The 20,311-nt window shown below is 38.4% G+C and overlaps 1 protein-coding gene across 1 annotated transcript in view; it reads right to left on the reverse strand.

Annotated features, from left to right (window-relative positions):
• LOC148947080 (protein KRI1 homolog) overlaps positions 1–20,311 on the reverse strand; it is a 434,670-nt gene that overhangs the window by 398,519 nt on the left and 15,840 nt on the right. The window contains exons 3-4 of the mRNA XM_089096506.1: positions 11,428–11,519; positions 1,793–2,009 (exon numbers count right to left, since the gene is read on the reverse strand). Of these exons, the coding sequence (XP_088952632.1) occupies positions 1,793–2,009; positions 11,428–11,519 (309 nt within the window). The remainder of the gene's footprint in view (positions 1–1,792; positions 2,010–11,427; positions 11,520–20,311) is intronic.

A 20,311-nucleotide genomic window follows, 5' to 3' on the forward strand; every position in this document is an offset into this window, starting at 1 on the left:
ATATATAAAATTCATTAAGTTTAATCTAACCATCAAAAGCTACGAGCCTAAGAAAATTAGCCAGATTTTTGGAAAAAAGGGGGAAACGGCCACAAGAAGTGAAGCAATCTTAGTGAAAATAGCATCATCAGGCTTTATACATCAGATAACTCTACTGGATAGGTTCAAGAGGTTTCCTATCTACAAAAATGTGCAATTTTGTATTTTTTGCCAAAAAAAGATCACAGATGCGTGTTTATCTTTTTTTTTTCAGGGGTGATCGTATCGCACCAATGGTCCTTGGAAATTGGGAAACGAATCATTCAAACAAAAATTAAAAGTTCTGGTGCCCTTTTTAAGTGAGTAAAAAGATTGGAGGGCAACTAACCCCAGCTGATCCGATTTATTACATAAATCGGATAAGCGGTCTCTGAGATATACATCCGGAATAGTGATACCCCAATGATGGCTTCTCATACCTCTTATTAAGTAAATAGGCCACCACAAATCCGGACCGCGAATAATACTACAGAAAAAAATCTACTAAATAAGCCGTTATTCCTTTCAAACTCATTTCCAAAAGATTGTGAGATATGCTCTTTCGTTTTGGGCGCGAAGATCTACAAGAAAGATAACTATCCCTGAATTCGCAGACTAAAACTTTCTAGTTCTATAGCTAAATGGCAAAAATCCACAGCTCTGCTTTGGATATAGTACATCTTCTTACGAATAGCAAAGGTTAAGAATGGCTTTAAGAGGTTAAAGCAAAAACTAACAGTATCACCTAGGTTAGGAGAATTTGGGATACTTGCAATTTTTGGCAATGGGTGGACTATCTGTGAAGTAAAGATAGCTCACGGAGTTGATTAAATTAAAACAAAGCTTCCAAAATAGGTTATTTAGAGAAAAGTAAAGAGCGATATTCGAATCTGAAACGAGTAAAGATCCTGCTTAAACACGTGTAGAAATTACTATGAATGAATAAATGAAACCAAAAAGGAACATCCATTACTAAAAATAAGAGTTAGGCCACCATCCCCATCAAAATTCTCAAGAGTGTCACTAAGGCTTTATATATTTTGAACGAGGTTTGTTTTCATTAAAAACAATTCTTAAAACAACTGTATTTGTGAAAATCGATTTAGTTTTACTATTTGAAAGGGATGTTTATTTTTGCCACTGTCGTTGTCTCTTAATTCCACTTCATTCAAAAGTATAGAAAATCAATAGCTAAATAAAACCTTTGAAACGTCAATTAGAAATTAAAAAAAAATTGTTTACTTTTCAGTCTGCTTTCTTGAGCTTTGATAAACAGTAGGAACTGTCGTCGGGCACAGAGAAAAGAAGTCGGACACAGAGCGGGCGCACTGTTTTCCAAAAGTTAGTCGAAGACACAGCATACGCACGCGACAGCCAATTCCTCGAGCCCCTTCAGGCACTTATTTACTAAATTCTCAGAATCCAAGAACTGAAATTGATTCTCATTCTACCAAAATTTAGGATACTTTCATCTGTTAAAAAGGCCAAAATTGCCAAGAAATTGTGTCATCAAATCTTTTCTTTTATTTCAAATCGTTTTCATGTTCGTTTAGCATTTTTTCGCACATTGAAAGTAAATATCGAATTAAATTTAGACATAAAAGTCAAAAAAATAACGAAATAAAAGCCGTTAATTTGCACTTAGATATAAAATGTAGGCGATAAGAATCATAAAATTGTCGCTAAAAAGAGGGGGGAAATGTATAGAAAAATGGACAAATATTACAGAACAACATATATTTACCCTATATTAAAACAAAAATTGAAAAATTACCTTCTAACTCATCCACTTTTCCTTTTGTTTTTATAAGAAGTTCCCTTTCATAATCTTTCAGAAACACGGGCTTTTCCTTTATTTTATTTCTTTTCTCTTCCTTGATCTTATCAGAATTCGAGAAGAACTCTGTATTTTCGTCATAAATTTTCGGATCCTTTTGCTTTAGGTATGACAACGTACGGAAAAATTCTTTCTCAACATCCTCGGTAAGAGCCTATAATGGAGATAGAAAATAATTCTTGGAAAGAAATACGATGGAATTCACCTTTACCCTTTGATGGCTGAATTATGAAACTGTGATTAGAAAAGTTTGGTTTTGCTTTTTACCAGTTTCCTAGGGGTCCATCACATAGGGGCAACTGATGAAAAATCATTTATTTCAAATATTCATTTCATATGGAATATGAATCTTATAAGGCACATCAGCTAAATAATGAAACAGTCTACTTAAACACTCGAGTGGTATGCTTTGAAATAATTCTTGTCTTTGCTATACAAAGGTGCACATTACACTTCAGGCACTTGACAAACGTGTGGGCGTGTTTTGCACAGGACTTGCATCTTTGTCTTTCGTCAACCATCCAGTGGGCCATCAGGTGCCCACTGGATGGTTGTGTGCCATCAGGCCAGTGGGCCGTGTTGTCAAAGCGAACGCTGGAACTGGGGACGCTGTCACTCCTAGTTTTCTTTTGCGGTTTGGTAGTAACTGGAGACTCGCTTGTTGGTCTGCCTTTTACATTGTTGCAGGGATGACTGCACCTCTGAGCAGACAGTCAGCAATATCCGCACGAAAGCGAACAAGGGATAGGGGCTTCTCAGCGTCAGAGTGGGGATTGGGCCTGTACAGTAACCAAGCATTGGCTACGCTGACGTCAAGTAAGTAATAGATTAGACGCATGTACCACTTTTTGCCCTTGATGTCAGTACGATATAACTCGATCACCATGTCACTCAAGTCCACCCCACCCATGAACTTGTTATACTCTTTGACGACATGAGGTCTGGCTACATCGATTCGAGCCTTCCCCTTTTTGCCCCACCGTTTGCATTGACAAGTGGGTCAGGCCCAACGTATGAAGAAATAAAATGGACCGGCTTATTGTCGAGCCATTTCGTCACGATTATTCTAGAATATTGCTCAACCCGCAAATCAAACGATCCTCTTCCGGAACTTTTCAGCTTGTCGTCAGCTTCCAAGGGCGGAAGCTTCACTTTCCGCATTCTGTCTATTCGGACTGTGCCTACTGACTGGATTCCCATTTCCCGCAGCTTTTATACTAAATGAAAACTGCTGTAAAAGTTTTAAAAGAACACTTTGAAGTTCTGGTTTTTTGGGAGACATTCGACTAGGCGGAGCACCACATCAGCACCAACACCAAGGTCTGAACCGACAGTGGTTCCCTTACCGCTGTAAATTTCAAAGCCATAGACTATTTCACTGGCTCCGGCTCTTGTAAATACTTTTATCCCCCCCTTGTGTGGCTTGTCTTTTGTGTACTTCTTGAACCCAAGCCGGCCCTTGAACGGGACCATTTGTTCATCCACAGATTGTCGTTCTTCGTTTGGAACTTCTCGCATATTCTTTCGAAGCTTATCGTACAAGGGTCGAACCATGAAGAGGGGGTCGTATCCCGGATTCCCCTTTTCGATTGCTTTGAAACTATCATTTGCGTGGAAGAACTGTCTTATTCTTTTAAAGCGGTCACGTGACATAGCGTTAGCCATTGGAGGATAACGTGTACCCGTTGCCCAGTACATAGACATGTGGAGAAGTTTCACGATTCCCATAAGCAAAAGCATTTCAATGAATTGTTCCATTTCTTTGATAGTACATTTCAGCTCCAAGCCTTTTTCCTATAAAGCATACCAAGTTGTCTCTTCTACAAGGATGCTTATAATTTCAGAGTCAAAGAACTTTTGGAAGAATGCGATTGGAGTAACCAGAGAAGTCAGGACTGGGCATTTGTCCTTTCCAGTTTACCTCATTCTCTGGCACAGGGGTTTTCTTCCAGATCCGTTTCTTTTCAGCCGAAGATTTAGGAACAACGTCTACTTCGGCTTCATCACGCCGGGATTTTGAAGACTTTAGGCGAGAATTTGCTCTTCGACTGAGTGGTAGATGGTATTCGTCGTCGCTGTCATCCCAACTACTATCGTACTCGTCTTCAGCTGATTCGCAAAAGAGAGGATTATTGTCGTCTTCAGAATCCTCCAAATTCAGGTCAGAGAGATCGCCGTCCGGCTCTAAGACATAGGAAACAGCAGTGCTAAGGTCCAATCTTCTTAGTCGTCCCCTCAGTGCTTCCTGCAGCCTTTCTTCACTCCTTGCTATTGCCTCATCAACTAATGAAGAGGCTGAGGGCTCCATAATCTCAATGGCTTTTCCGCTGCTGATAGTAAAGAGTAAACTGGCGAACCGGGCGGATGATAAATGGGTTATATATGAATGGCCTTACGGTTTTAAACAAATCCATTCATTTAAACTGATCTTTATATCCGCAAATTAGCTGTTTATAGGTCAGCCAGGATCAATTATTATAAATTAGCTGTTTATAGATCAACCAGGATCAAAATTGGGTACAGTATTTCATTATTTCCCGGATTTCCTTGTGTAAACTATACTGAGTTTTTCGGCGGGTCGGTATTATACTCCCTTCCCTATGGCGGATGGGCTTCATAAGATACATACTTAAAAACCATCCTTGCTTGTGGATGAATAAAAAGTTTTGAATAAAAATAATACGGATGGAACCGTCAATTTTTTCCTTCACCAAGCAACATAAGCTTCAATACTACCCGAGTCAGATTTATTTCATTCAACAAAATCCGAAAAATTTCACTATGTCAAATTTAGTACCGTGCGATAGTTGTTAGATGACTCATAAAGGGGCAAAGTAATATACCATTCGATAGCTCTCGTTCTCTTGTTTCTGGCTATGACGATATCAACCAATCAAAAAAAAGCTATAGGCAAAAATCGTGATGTGTCTTATAAGAGCCACCAGCCATCAAAGGGTTAAAAAATACGGTTTATAAGAAAAAGACGCAAACAAAGCGGGGGACCTTTGAGGGGCCACATTTATTCCGTAGGTTTCTGTAGTTTTCACATAATTCTTTTTTTGCCGTTATGGCGACTCTCGAGCCGTCCTAGCTGAGTTGCTAGCGCTCTAAACTTGATTTCCTGTGTCTGTGAGAACAGGGGTTCGAGTCCTAATGTCACTGTTTATTTGGTTTAGAACGGGAGACAGTATTGTTACTCTGTAAGCTCAGTCAGAGTCGACCCAGCTCTGAATAAGTACCTGGAGAAATAAAAAGCAAAACGCGGGAAGCGTCGGATAATTTGGCCCCAACCACGCATTGCACTCCTGGTCGAAGGCAGAAAATCAGGCGATTGGTACCCGCGCAACGCAGACTTTGGTCGGCATGCGATTTTTGTTTTTTGTTTTTTATGACGACTCTCCTCTTCCCCAGAATAAATTTCCAGGAATGTGGTTTATATAAATTCAATAAAAAAAATGAGAGTTGAACTTAATATTCACGTGGAGTTAACAAGTCATATGCGTAAGCAATCACATTGTCTTTATCACTCAGCTGATTAGCAAAAAAAGCAAATTTAATTAAAACCATTTAAAAAAATTAAACTATTCAAAACGCTTTGCCTAATTACATTCCTTTGGATGCAGCAACGTTAGGAATATGAAATTGCCCCTCTCTTCAAACTAATCTGAAAGACCTCTATTAGGAAACCTTGGACCAAAGACTACACTGCTGCCTTTTTGGCTAGAGGCTCATCCGTTAAGGATGACTCTTTGAGCTTAAAGGGGAGAGGACCGTCTATTTAGAAACTTGTGTATGCAGTATTGTACACAGATAATTTCAAATGAATCAACTCCAAGTTGAGCATTCAAATTATAATCTATAACAATGCTTCATTTTGTATGGACTTGATATATATTTAATGACATAATGTACCACCCAACAGACGTAGGTATCCAGACACTTGGACGTTAGGGAGATAATGGGGGAGGAATATTACGGCATTTAGTTGGAGTATGAAGCCTATTAACACTATTAACGGTTTATTAACGGTATTTCTACACGCTATCGATGGGGAGGCAGCCACCCAACATTTCACAAGGATCCCCATTCCTGAATAACAGAAAAACAATGGTTCAAAAATGGACCTTTCCCCATTTTGGTCGCTAAAACCGGGAAAAAGTGTCCCAAAACCTCCTTTCAATTCAATAGGCTTTGGTATGAATGCACATGTGGTGAACAACAATTATGTCTCATAGTGCTGACTGTCAGAAGTCTAAACCCTTTCAATGAATTTCTAGAAATGCCAAATTATTCTATAACTTCACATTAGGCTACTTAATTATAGCTGTATAAAATAACGAATCTTCCGGACAATTTTGAAAATTACTCAAGCACAGATTTTTTGCAAAACATTTTAAGGATGGTGTGAAAATGATACGCTGCATTAGCAGCCTTATATATGGGAGGTTTAAAGGCAAGTGCAATATAAGTCTTGGAGGGGGGGGGGTAACGATAATCCCTTCTACACTTACCCGTATAAAACTTAAAACATTTGCGAAATACCAGGGTCTTGAATTTATACTGGATTTTATTCGTACGTTGCTCAAAAACATAGCTGGTAAAGAACAAAATCCGGAACCCTGGAAGAAGCATACAATTGGATCAGACTGAAGTTTCTTAAAAAGTAAATGAAAGCACCAGAAACCATGGCGGAACGATAAATCGTCAGTGAAAAGCCTCGAGATAATCATGATTTCTACGCTACCCTTTTCTTCTAGCCTGGCCAACAACCGCTTGAACCCCCCTCTATCTAACTTCGACGAAGAATTCGATTCGACGAAGAATCATTGAAACAAAGGATATATTAGTAAATGTTAGTTACAAAAAAAGTTTACAGAAACTCAAGATAATTTTTCATGGTCATTCATACGCTGGTAAAACCATACTGGGAAAAGTGGCAAAACCATGGTGATAAGTGACTGATGCCCACTTGAAAACAACTTTTCACTTCAACAGAAAACTGAAGCAAAGCCGTTATTGTTTTTTAAGAAAGCGAGCAAACATGCAAACACATATAATAGGGTTATGTTCAATAAAGACAGAATTGTAAGAGGGCTAAAGCGTAAACCAGGATAATTTTGGGCACCTCTTCTGTTTATGTTTGCACACTATAGTGTTCACAGCAAAACGTTACGAAGAATCAGATAAATCTTCAAGACGTGTCGAGTGCTAAAAAAAAATTATTCGGGCAGAAAGAATGGGTTGCCCAGGCTGGGAGTAGTTCTACCGATGAATGAGGAGGCTGCAAAGTCTTTTTTAAGTTGGGAAGGTATTAATATTGGATTTCTAGTGGCTCATTTTATGACTAAAAAGTGCAAGCTATCAGTCATTTTACATACAGTTACAGTTTGCATACAGTTTGCTCATGTATAAAAGTAGAAGATTGATCTTTATTGACAAAGAAGACTATGAAAAAATAAATAATAAAAAAAATGCAACGCCGACAGAGACACGCAAGTGGGAATTTAGATACGATTGAAAGGAAAGGAGGGGGATAATAGTAAAAACAATAAACAAATATTTAAATAGTACGAAAAATATATTAAATTATTGGGCGAACTGCCAATAATTGTAGGAATCAGGAGTGTGTGTGTGTGCAGGGGGGGGGAGGGGTTAGGGGGTATCCAACGTCCTGCATACGTACTAGAAAAGATATAGTGATTTTACTTCTAAATTTAACAGCAATTAATATCATATCGATGATTGCTGCTAATTAATATCATATTGAGAATATATTTATTTCAGCTAAAAAAACACAATTAAACATTTTCAGTCACTTACTAAAACTATTCGCCGAATTTAGAAAAAAACGAATAAAAACTATTCTCATCAAATTATCTTCATGAAAAAGAACTTTCTAAACTATAACTAAGAAAAACTTGATTTTGATCATCATAAACCTTCTTACAGTCCCCTTCCATTTCAGAAAACATAGAAAACAGCATTGAATTTGATCCCCATAAAAAAAGAGAAAACGGTTTTAAGCACTAAGTGATACTCCTTTGTGTATAATTTAGAAAGTTTATATTAGGATATATTTCGGCAATGTACAAGAATAAATAAGTACCATTTATGTAACTAGAATCTAAAGGAGACGAAAAACTACAGTTTTTATAATAAGGTTATGTAATCACTCAACTTTCGTCATCATCAAATGACGGTTCCTAAACTTTTAATGACTGGTTATATAATATCCTCTATATAGTAATTGCTATATAGTCCTCTATATAGTCGTATATATATAGTCCTATATATATCCTCTACAGTAATTGCCAATATCACCAGCAAATTTCCATCAGAGATCAAAGAATAGTATGCTGTCCATATAATCAATGCCATACCCCAGGCACGACCACCAACAAAGGTGGGAGACCAGACACGGTATTTAGCCTCCATCGCTTAAAAAAAAAATCTTTAGAAGCTTGAAATTTCCAAAATTCCAAAAACACCCAAAGGTTTCAAGGAAGCCCTGCTCCTGGATATTTTTTGGAAGATTGTCCACATTGTTAAAATTATTTTTATTGTCAAAATTATCATAAAGGTATTTAATATTGAGATCCAATTGAGGTTGGAAGAAAGAGCTAGTCTCATATGTGTCTCAGTAGATTCCTGAGCCAATCCTACCTATTTAGAGAATGGGGGAGGGGCGGGGAGCTTAAATTCCTATAAAGAGGAGATTAACCAAAAGCGATGGATTTCAACAACATTTCGAGAAAAGAGAGACATGCTTTTAGTATTACGCTTTTGAGGATCTGAATCCGATCCGACCACAGTAGGGCAAAGGGTCATAAACACTTAGAATCAGGATACTTAGGCTATCAGAAGGCATTGATACATGTCAACCAAACATGATGACAGGTTACAACTAATTTCCTAACTATGGAAATTAGTTTTTCCTTTATAGGAAAAGTAGGACATGAAGCTTCTAGCCAACAGAAGCAAATGCCCTAGTTATGCCATTTCAGAGTCTATCATCGATTAGATATCTAAGGTTAAGAAAGAAAAGGGTCCTTTAATTCATGTCATGAACACATCTAAAAGAACTTGGTACCAAGTTGATCCCAACCAAACTAGGTGGGAAATAAGTTCTAGGCTCCTAGCCTATACGTGCCTTTTTAGGATGTTCATCTCACCCCGACCTCTCTGGGGGAGGGGCTTAGGAATTTAAAATTGATTGTCATCATCCTAATCCCTAGAGGGGATGCCCGAATTTATTTAAGCAAACCACATCGCCAGCAAGAGTTATGGTCTCAGGTATCCGTGCTCGATTGGACGTTAATGGAGGAAGTGGCATATCCAAGTCATCCATATACGTCAGAACGGCTAACTAGATCTCAATTATTTACGGATTAATATATGGGGCTGTAATTACCTACTGGCGGTTTGAATCTCTGAAGCACTTTCCTGGCCCATTGAACTGGAGACACAGTTTTTCTTTATTTGTCGATGGCAACAAGTATAGAAGAGCTGAAATGCACTGCGTACATGTTTTCCAATAAGACAGCTGTTCTAGTCAATTTTAATTATTGAATTACGTGCAATGATCTGCCAGAGACAGGAAGGATTTAATAAATCAACATGAATCCCCAGGGAGAGGGAGAAGCTAATCCTCTTTGTAACTAGGCCAAGTAACAAGGCTATACAGCAGTCCGAGCGGCTTTAAACTCAGCATAATTAAGCAGTAAGAAACCCCGTAGTTAATTTTTCCAAGTGTGATGGGGAAAACGTTGTCTTTATCGACTTCCATGCATTTCCGTAATTAAGCATGTTAAAGACTTTGTTTATAAATCTGATATGTTTTTAAATATAAAATTTACTGGCAAAAAGCCTTTAGGCGTCAAGACTTTGAAACTTATTTCCATTCTTTCAGTAATAATTTAAAAAGGCCGCCTTTTGAGAAAAGGGGAATGAACAAATAAACAGATCTAAGTAATAAATCAACAAGACAACACGGGCTGAATTTGCCAAGATGAATAGAACTCTAGAAACGCATTAAATTCTATTCTTCATGAAGTAGACTCACAGATCTCTGGTTATAACTAGGTTATAACTACATAAAGAAAACTACAAAAACTTGCTGAGACAGAAAGAGATACAGGGTGTCCCCTACAAAAGTCAGAACTCAATGTCTTTAAAACCAGGTACGCCTATTGACCCAAAGAAATTATGACTTTAAAGTGCTGCAGAGACACAGGATTAATAACGTATTTTTATCTGCGTTATTAGCTACAGACGAGAGATTACAGCATATCTTAGAGTACGTATATCCTTCTTCAAGAAACACAGGAAGTAACTTTAAAATTTTCTTTACAATGACAACTCCTATTACGTGTTAAATACTTGGAGTATGCAAGGAGAACGAACTTTGTTTGAATAACTTTTTTTGTTTTGATAAGCCCTTTAAATTTTTTGATGTAAGTTCCAGGGGAAAATCCAAGGAGCAAGGACGTACCCACGGAGGTGGGGGCCCAAGCCGCCTCGTAAATCCTATTTATTCCGAAGAGCTTTGATGGTCTTTTGTAGCTAGAATTAAAATTTGATTACATTTTTTGATCAGCAGGTTAGTGCGAAAAAACAGTAAAAATTGTTGAATTAAAGTGCACTAAACCGAGGAAAACGGGTGTGTTGTTATCCCAGTGCCTTCTATAAAACTCTTACGTTCTATAAAAATTATCAGAAGGCATTGCATAGGTTAGCTCTGACAGAAAACGACAATTTCATCCTCTTCTAGCTAGTCGATGTCCCCCACCCCTCGGGAAAAAACTCAAGTTATATCCGTGACAATTTGATAAAAAACGAATCAAATCCTAAAATCATACCAACACATAAAAAGATTTCCATCCTCAGATTTGGTTGAAAGGACCCTCCCCCTCAAAAAAAGGAAAATGGCAGCCAGAAAATCTGTTTTAGTTGTAATTTATTTACCCCGCCCCAGCTCCCCCGGAAAAATAATCTCAAACTATCCTAGGGGTTGGGGTTGTGCATAAATATGCTAGGAATGTTTATTGATGTACCAAACGACCACCTCCACACTCTGGAAAAATAGTCCGATATCCTAGAATCGAGTGGATGGCACACTGGACTTATAAGTGTATGTCCTTCAGGGTAAGGGCTAGAGTTAGGGTGTCGCAAATCCTTTGGCTTGGGGCGGTGGTCACTGATGTGACCCTGCAATCTGAGCCACCGTGAGTCTTCGGAGCTTACATTTCAACAGATCCCCACGAAACAACTGAATGTCGAAGGTCAGATGAGGCGGAAAACTCCTGGACCAACTGCAAGCAAGCAAACGCAACCATGTGAATCCATTGGGGAATTCGTCTGCTAAGATCGGTCAGAAGAGTTTTCCAATTTTTTTAAAGGTTAAAAACATGCGGTATGCTATTTATTGAACATATTTCTCAACAGATTCCATGGGGTTCATCGATATATTTTGAAGCTCTCTCTCCCTACCCTTTACTGTACGCACAAATACTATCAATTTATATTGATACAAGTTATTTTAACAGTGAACTGAAAATATAATTTAAACTGACCTCAGCATTTTCATCTTCTTCTTCTGATGTGGAATCGTCTTCATCCTCAAAGGCCGTTTTTAGAGCAGCAGCATCCCCGTAACGATCTTTAACTGAAATAGCGCAATCAACTTTAAATTTGAAAATCACTGTTGGGGCATTTTTTTTTTTTCTTGGTATTTACAGGACAGTTGTGCCTGTTGCTTATCAGTGTTAATTTTATCTGCACTATCTGGGATATTTTGTAGTTGACCAGGGAACAGACTGACCGTGCAGAAAATTCATGTATATAACTAATAATAGATACTTATAAGACATTTCAACCATTTTTTAACAAAACAATTGTCTAAAAAATTTGATTGGCGTGACTGTTGTACATGGAGGAAGCCAGAAACAGTTTGGCCTTGGTGAGGCATCAAGATGCCCTTTGATCATTTCTGGCCTCTGAAAAGGGTACTAGACATTTCCATTTGCGTTCAGTTGCTTCTGGCTTCAAGTTTCCACAAGTATCCCTTCCGTATGATATCAAACAGTTCGTGGTAACTAAGTGTCAGTAAGGAGCGACCCGGCTCAATAGTAACCAAAACTCTAAAAACGGAATTTTGATACCAGTAGATACATTAAAAGAAGCGGATTTTTATGCTGATTTCAAATATATAAATTTCATCAACTTTAGTTTTACCCGTGAAAAGTTACGAGCCTGAAAAAATTTGCCTTATCATAGGCAGCAAAAACGCGCATAGCGCTGCCTAAAAAAAAACGATGTTGGCACAATGTATTATTTATTTTTTTCCTTTAGACCAGGGACTTCGTATTAAAGGAGTTGTCGTAGAAATTTCGAAAAGGCTCATTCGATTGGAAATTGGAATGGCTAGTACCCTTTTTAATAGTCGAAAGTGATTGGAAGGCAACTAACACCCCTTCCGAGCCCACCATTTCCCCTAACACATCCAATCAAAATTTTGAAATAGCCATTTTGTTCATCGTAGTTGATTTCCAGATAGAAAAAATGTTTTGAGGAGGTCACTCCCCCACAACCCTCAGTGCAAGGGTTGTAAGTTATGCCCTGGGGGCATATAAGGTTTTTTATAGAAAGCGTTGTCGTAGAAACTTCAAAAAAAGCTCATTCAATTGGAAATTCCAAGGGCTAGTGCCATTTTCAATAGTCGAAAGTGACTGGAGGGCGACTAACCCACCTTTTCCCCAAACACATCCAATCAAAATTTAGAGATAGCCATTTTGTTCAATCTAGTTGAAAGTTCTGGAAATTAGGTCTTTGGATGACAACCCCTCGACATCCCTCAGGGCAAGAGTTGTAAGCTATGCCCTGGAGGCATATAAAGTTTTTAGAGAATGCAGTGTCGTAGAAACTTTAAAAAGGGCTCATTCGATTGGAAATTGAAATAGCTAGTGCCCTTTTTATTAGTCGAAAGTGATTGGAAGGCAACTAACAACCTTTCCACGCCCACCATTTCCCCAAACTCATCCAATCAAAATTTTGAGATAGCCATTTTGTTCCACGCAGTTTAAAGTTCAGGAAACTATACCTTTGAGCAGGACACTCCCCCCACAGAAAAGGGCTCATTCGATTGGAAATTCAAAGGTCTAGTGCCCTTTTTAACAGTCGAAAGTGATTTGAGGGCAACTAACCCCCCCCCTCTCACGCCCACCTTCTCCCCACACATCCAATCAAAATTTTTAGATAGCCATTTTGTTCAGCGTAGTTGATTTCCAGATAGAAATTATGTTTTTGAGGAGGACACTCCCCCATCACCCTCAGGGCAAGGGCTGTAAATTAAGCCCTGGAGGCAGATAAGGTTTTTATTGAAGGCGTTGTCGTAGAAACTTCAAAAAAGGCTCATTCGATTGGAAATTCAAAGGGCTAGAGGATGACAACCACCACAGCCCTCAGGGCACGGGTTGTAAGTTATAACCTGGGGGCATATGAGGTTTTTACAGAACGCGTTGTCGTAGAAACTTCAAAAAGGGCTCATTCGATTAGAAATTGAAATGGCTAGTGCCCTTTTTAATAGCCGAAAGTAATTGGAAGGTAACTAACACCCCTTCCACGCCCACTCTTTCCCCAAACACATCCCATCAAAATTTTGAGACAGCAATTTTGTTCCACGCAGTTTAAAGTTCAGGACACTCCCCCCCCCAATAGTCTACAGGACAAGGGTTATAAGTTATGCCCTGGGGGCATATAAGTTTTATTGAAATCTTTTTCGTAAAAACTTGAAAAAGGGCTCATTCGATTGAAAATTCAAAGGGCTGGTGCCCTTTTTAATAGTCGAAAGTGATTTGAGGGCAACTAACCCCCCTCTCACCCCACCATTTCCCCAAACAAACCAATAAAAATTTTTAGATAGCCATTTTACTCAAAGTAGTTGAAAGATTTGGAAATTAGGTATTTAAGGATGACAACCTCTCCCCCCCCCCCCCAGAGATCTCAGGGCAAGGGTTATAAGTTATGCTATGGGGGCATATAAGATTTATATAGAAAGCGATATTGTAGAAACTTAAAAAGGGATCATTCAATTGGAAATTGAAAGGACTAGTGCCCTTTTAATAGTCGAAAGTGACTGAAGGGCAACTAACCCCACTCTCACGCCCACCATTTCCCCAAACACATCCAATCAAAATTTTGAGATATTTATTTTCTTCAACGTAGTCGAAAGTTCTGGAAATTGGGCCTTTTGGGATGATAACCCCATCAGAGTCCCATCGATAAATATATGAAACCCAAAACGAAGAGAAATTACAATAAATGACCGAGTGAAACTCAAAACAAGCAGAAATTAACATAAGTTGGGCTCAAAACCCCTATGCCTTCCCAAGTCCAGAACATAGATTGCACTTTACTGAAAAAAGTACAAATGAATGTGCATTGTCAGTTTGATACACATATGCTGATATTTAGTAATAAAAATGTTAATATTATTTTATTTATTAAAGTTATAAAAGTAAAAAAATTATATTTTTTTCAGTAAAGTGCAGATTATGTTCTGGCCTTGGGAAGGCATAGGGATTTTGAGCCCAACTTATGTTAATTTCTGCTCGTTTTGAGTTTGACTCGGTTAATTATTGTAATTTCTGTTCGTTTTGGGTTTCATTTATTTATCGATGCTGATTTGTGGTAGTGTCACGCTTGGTAGATTATTTGATTTTATTTTTGCTCATTTTTTGTTTAATGGAGTTCTTTACTTTTCGTTGAAATACTTATTTTGTGGGAAAACTTTTTTTCATTAATTTTTCATATAAGGGGGAAACCCCCCTAAAAGTCATAGAATCTTAATGAAAATCAAACGATGAGATTCAGCGTAACAGAAAACCTTACTGTAGGAATTTCAAGCTCCTATCTGCAAAAATGTGGAATTTTGCATTTTTTGCCAGAAGAGAGATCATGGATGCGCGTTTATTTGTTTGCTTTTTTTCCAGGGGTGATAATGTCGATCCAGTGGTCATAAAATATTGCGAGAAGGCTCATTCGAACGGCAATTAAAAGTTCTTGTGGCATTTTTAAGTGACCAAAAAAATTGGAGGGCAACCAGGCCCCCTCACACGGTCATTTTCCCCCCAAAGTCGCCGGATCAAAAGTTTGAGATAGCCATTTTGTTCAACATTGTCAAAAACCTAAAAAATATGTCTTTGAGGATGACTTAATCCCCCGGGGGGATTAAAACGAACAGAAATTATTCCGTATATGAAAGGGGCTGTCCCCTCTTCAACGCCTCGCTCTTTACGCTAAAGTTTTTATTGTTTTAAAAATAAAGTTGTGTGGCAGAGCCTAATATTAGCGTAAAGAGCGAGGCCTTAAGAAGGTGACAGCCCCTTTCATATACGGAATAATTTCTATTCGTTTTAAGTTTTAAGTCGCTCCTTACTTTCAGTTAAAAAAAACTGTTTTTTTTTATTTAATAGCAAACAAAAAACCAACATTGGGTTCACTGTTCACTGGGGTCTCTTTTAGGCCTTACAAAAATAAACTGAGAGGGATTTTTATTCATTGATGTTTTTTTTTTCTTTTGACTTAAATTTACCTTCAATTTGACTAAAATTAAATTTACCAGGCTACCTGCAATTTTTACAATACATTTTTGGTTCTTTTAATCAACTTTCAACAATGGTCTATGGTTCCAAATGTCGACCCTTGTTGTAGGGACTCACAGATGGAATACAAGACATTTTTGAAGCTCCATCAGTAGGAAGTGGAGCAGATACCCCTTAAAGTTAAGTCTGAGATTTGTTGCATAGCTTAAAATTTCAGAATATACCATCTTGCCAAGACACAAAAAGAATTAAAATATATTTTTCGATCCTTTTCTGACATGGGGAGGTGGAGTAGTTATTGACCTCACTCACCCTCCCCACGCCACCCTTTCTTTAATAATTAGTATTTTGCATTGGAGCCAAAAGTATGATTGGAAGCTCTTAAGAGACTTGAACTATTTGAAGTCAGGAGTATCATTAGAAGATCTTGGAGACTAGAACTCCCTATCTGCCAAATGAGAGATGAGGAAATGTTCTACAGATATTTTTATACCCCAATGAGGGAGGTGCAGAGCAAGGGGGATTCCCAGTCCCCGGGTCCATAATTGAAACTGGGGCACACTTAAGCAGGAGTCACAAATGCAGATGGAGGACATATAAGCCCTCTGATGCAAATTGACTAGGACCAACTAAAGTATAAACTTGTCCCATAAGCTACAAACCTTATCTGAACAACAATTTAAACTGTATGATAATATTGCAGGAGGACAACTGCAAAGGAGCAAATAGTACCAAACATGAGCAATGATCTCTGGGCGCAGATGGAGAGGAGCAGTTTATCAAAACCAATCAGCCAATTAACATCCTCGTTTTTATGAATTATAAGTACAAAAAAAAGTACAAGTGCTACCCTGCTTGGATCAACCAGCAATCCTTGTGACATAATGTTGATGATTGACATTAATGATACCCCATTTGCTACTGCATCGGAGGACACCAACAATCACAATAGGCCTGGAAAGAGTCCCAAATGGGATGAAGTTTAACAAATTGTATCTGAATATCTCTCAGTAGGAGCCCTCTCCAGGCCACTCAGCGCGTCCCCAGGTAGCGGATAGGGGAACGTCCTACAGATATATAGGGTACCTCCCATAAAGGGAGGCACGGACCAAAGGGGGGACCTAACCACTGAAGGTCCATAAACTGAAACTGGGGTACCCTCACCCGGGGGCCATAAATACGGGTGGAGGAGGAAGAAGGCCCCTCTGATGCACACTGAGCAGGGCCCACCGGAGTAGAAGGGGAGGTGCTACTCGTGACGGGAGTCCATATATGGGCATGGAACCACGTGTTTTATGGTTTTTGTCAGTGAGAATTTGAAAAACAGGAATTTTGTCACATTTATTTGATGTTTTTATGGTTTTTGTCAGTGAGAATGAAAAAACAGGAACTTTCTCACATTTATGTCTGTTTTTATGGATTTTCTCAGTGAGAATGGAAAAACAGGAACTTTGTCACTCCCTTCTTGTTGTTGTTCGATGCAGATGTTATGAGTTTCCGGGAAACAGTATTTGTTATTGTTGTTCAAGCCAAATGTTATGAGTTTCCAAGGTAACAGTTAGAACACGTGTTTCCTTCTCAGCCAATCAGAGGACTTTGTTTACATAACAATTTGACCTCGAGATTTCGTATATAACGGGCATGCAATGTGATTCAATTATCAGAAACTATTGTGACACAATTAATATAACAATTAACATAATTGATGAGCTTGAGGCCTTGGCAGCCGCAATTAGCAATGTAAGTACATTTTTATTTTCAAATGAATTTTCCTTGGACACCCTCCAGTATATTCAGCTAAAACGTAAATATATTCCTTTACCCCCAAACCCCCCCCCACTCTAATACAAACATCACTTTGCAATCTTTATACTCGATGGAAAACATAAAATATATTCTTTTTACTCTTCAAAACCTAACCCCCCCCCCTCACTGTTTTACAACAAAACTCTCGCAAAAAGACATAATTATCCTTTCGTTATATTCCTTCCTTCTATATTTCCAGCTAAAGCGATCACTGACTTCTTTCAATTTTTAATGAAAATGCCGCTCTGTTTTGACACAAGACTCCAATGTGAGGCCTATTATTAGCTATCATCCTTTCCGGTTTGCAAACGCGGTCAACGGAACTATTCTTCCGTCAAATTAAAACACAATGATGCAATAATTAAGCTAAGGCCTACACAACCTGTACGGAAGTAGAGAAACAAGTTATTTTCGAATTAGGGTCTAACAATATCCCCCCTCCCCCATTGTCTTACAATCCCAAATTCTCACAAAAAGAAATACCATTTCGATAAATTCCTTCCCTCTATATTTTCAGCTAAATCCCCCCCCCCCCAGTCTAATACAAACATCACTTTGCAATGAAAACGAAAATATATTCTTTTACCATCGAAACCTAACCACCGCAAAAAGAAATACCTTTTCTCAAATTTATTTTTTCTGTAAGCCTATCAACTTGTCTATCTCTTAGCTATTAACCCGCTATGTTTTGACATAAGCTCTCCGCACAAGCATATAATTACTTTGTCACCCTTTTCCGGTGTGTTCACGGTATCGGTCTAGCCAAAGGCTTTGTTTTGGTTGTCAAATTAAAACGGTTTTAGGAAATAATTAAGCTACGCCTATTCAACCTTTATAGAAGTAGAGAAATAAATTATAAACAAAATAATTGACAACAATATATTTAGAACATTATGGGGCAGGGGAGAGGGCAATACATTACTTCTAACAGCTTCGTTGTAAGTAAATTATGTAAAAGGGAGGGAGGCAATACATCGCTTCTAACAGCTTCGCTGTCAAATAAAAACAAACTATTTCTTCGCATTAAAAGTAAGGGGGGATTTGGTGTGTAGACATGTACACCCATTGACAAGAAAACTAATGTGTAAATATATGCGTTGCGTCTCTAGGCATGTTTTTAATTTTTTCAAGCTTTCAATAGTTTCTTTTTTATTCCCGGGCGTGAATCCAGTATTTTTGTTGGGTGAGGGGGTTAGCGCTTTTATTAGTGACAAAATAGAAAAGATAATTGTTTCTTCTTCATTTAGTGATTTTAGCTATAACATTTTAATAAAAGGTAGTATGATATGCCTTTTGATCGAATAAAACACATTATTAACTCAATGAGAGGATAGACATAAGGGGGGTTAATTTTCCTAAATTTAGGGGGGGGAGAAAATACGGGTTTTTTGCTTTACTAAAATGAGACAACTACTTTTCTAAACAAAATTGTAGTTAATAACTTTCTTTCTTTAAAAAGGGGGAAATTATTTTGATTTGATTTTTTTCTTCTCTTCTTTAAGGCAAATTATGAAGAATTTGCTGCCCCTATATCAAAGAGACCTATGACTGGCGCAAATAGCGAAGAATGCTCCTCGCCGCCACCCACTAAGAAAGCGAGGGCTAATAATGCGCCCCCTGCGAGAGCTACTGTCATGCAATATGGTCGCTGGACAAAACCCCCCAGCTCCACGCTACTTGACCCAATGCAACCTCTCAGAAAACCAAAGAGAGAGTGGGCGAATAGCTACAATGCCGAAGCCCCCACCTACGCAAGCTTTTTCAAGGGTCTCAGAAGCTGTCCCGACTGCACAGCCATATGATATTGCTGGCCCGGCTGCGAAAGAAATTAACATCACCGGTCCCTTCACCCTCCAACACACGTTACCTGGACCTCTAATAGCTGCCCCATCGACGTTAGATCAGGAGGTTACCCTCCAACATGCACTACCCGGACCTTCGGGCACCCAAGCCCAGACGGATTATGCAAATGTAAGCATTTTTTTCCTACCTATCTATTTCTTCCAATCTTTTAGTCCTTTTTAATCCCAATATAAACTTATCGCAGCGAGATATTAACCCCTATTACATATCTAAATGTAATTTTTTGCTAAGAAACCGCTCTTTTCTATGTTGCTATTGCTTCACATATAGTTTAGATACCATTGAAACTCAAAATGCTATTCCGTTCACAATTGAATATTATCTTGCTTTAATCTTTGACTTAAAGCTACGCACAAGCATATAAATATATCTGTTTCATCCCCTTTTCCTGTTCTATCATTAGTGAGGGTTAGACCGCAAAGTCTAGGCTTTTCAATGCTTTTAACATAATTCTATTGTTTGGCCAAGAAAATTAGCTGTGAATTGTCTGCAAAATTAGGAAATTGGAATTCTATGTAGGAGCGAAACAACTTATACCACAAAAAATAATAATTAATATTTATGACATTACTGAAAAGGGGGAGCCTAGTTGCCCTCGAATCTTTTTGGTCACTTAAAAAGCGCACTAGAACTTTTAATTTCCATTCACATAGTTTTAAGAGATTATTCTTTTGTCACATATTGGCGTTCTAATTTACACTGAATATTTCTATCGTGCCAAAGATTTTAGTGAGGGGAAAGCAAGTTAAAGGTTTTCGACATTTTGAAGTTCAAACTCGTTCATCTAAGCTCCATAATTAAACTCAGGTGTTCACTGAACCTGTATGGAATTAGAAATATTTCAACTTTTGACGGGCATTATGTAAAGGGGGCTGGGAAGAGCTGTGGGAGGCGCTGCATGAAGCACTACGGGCCCAAGAAGCGCCGCAGGGAATGCGCCGCAAGGATGCGCCGCGGGCCCGAAAAGCGCCGCAGTGATGCGCCGCAAAAAAAAATTACCACCTTCTATGTCATATCTTAGATTATCTTAAGTTGAATTAACCAAATGCTTTTAAGCAATAATAATTTTAACAGTAGGGATGATTTGAAAATAAGCTATTTTTCATTCATAGGTTGGTGCATTGGTCCCATATTCACCGTCCAGTGAAGAAGGGGAAGAAGAGGCAGTGGAGTTTCAAGACAACGA

This window comes from Artemia sp. Qi Xiang Cuo, chromosome 11 (assembly GCF_049724085.1).
Source record: "Artemia sp. Qi Xiang Cuo chromosome 11, ASM4972408v1, whole genome shotgun sequence".
Taxonomy (NCBI): domain Eukaryota; kingdom Metazoa; phylum Arthropoda; class Branchiopoda; order Anostraca; family Artemiidae; genus Artemia; species Artemia sp. Qi Xiang Cuo.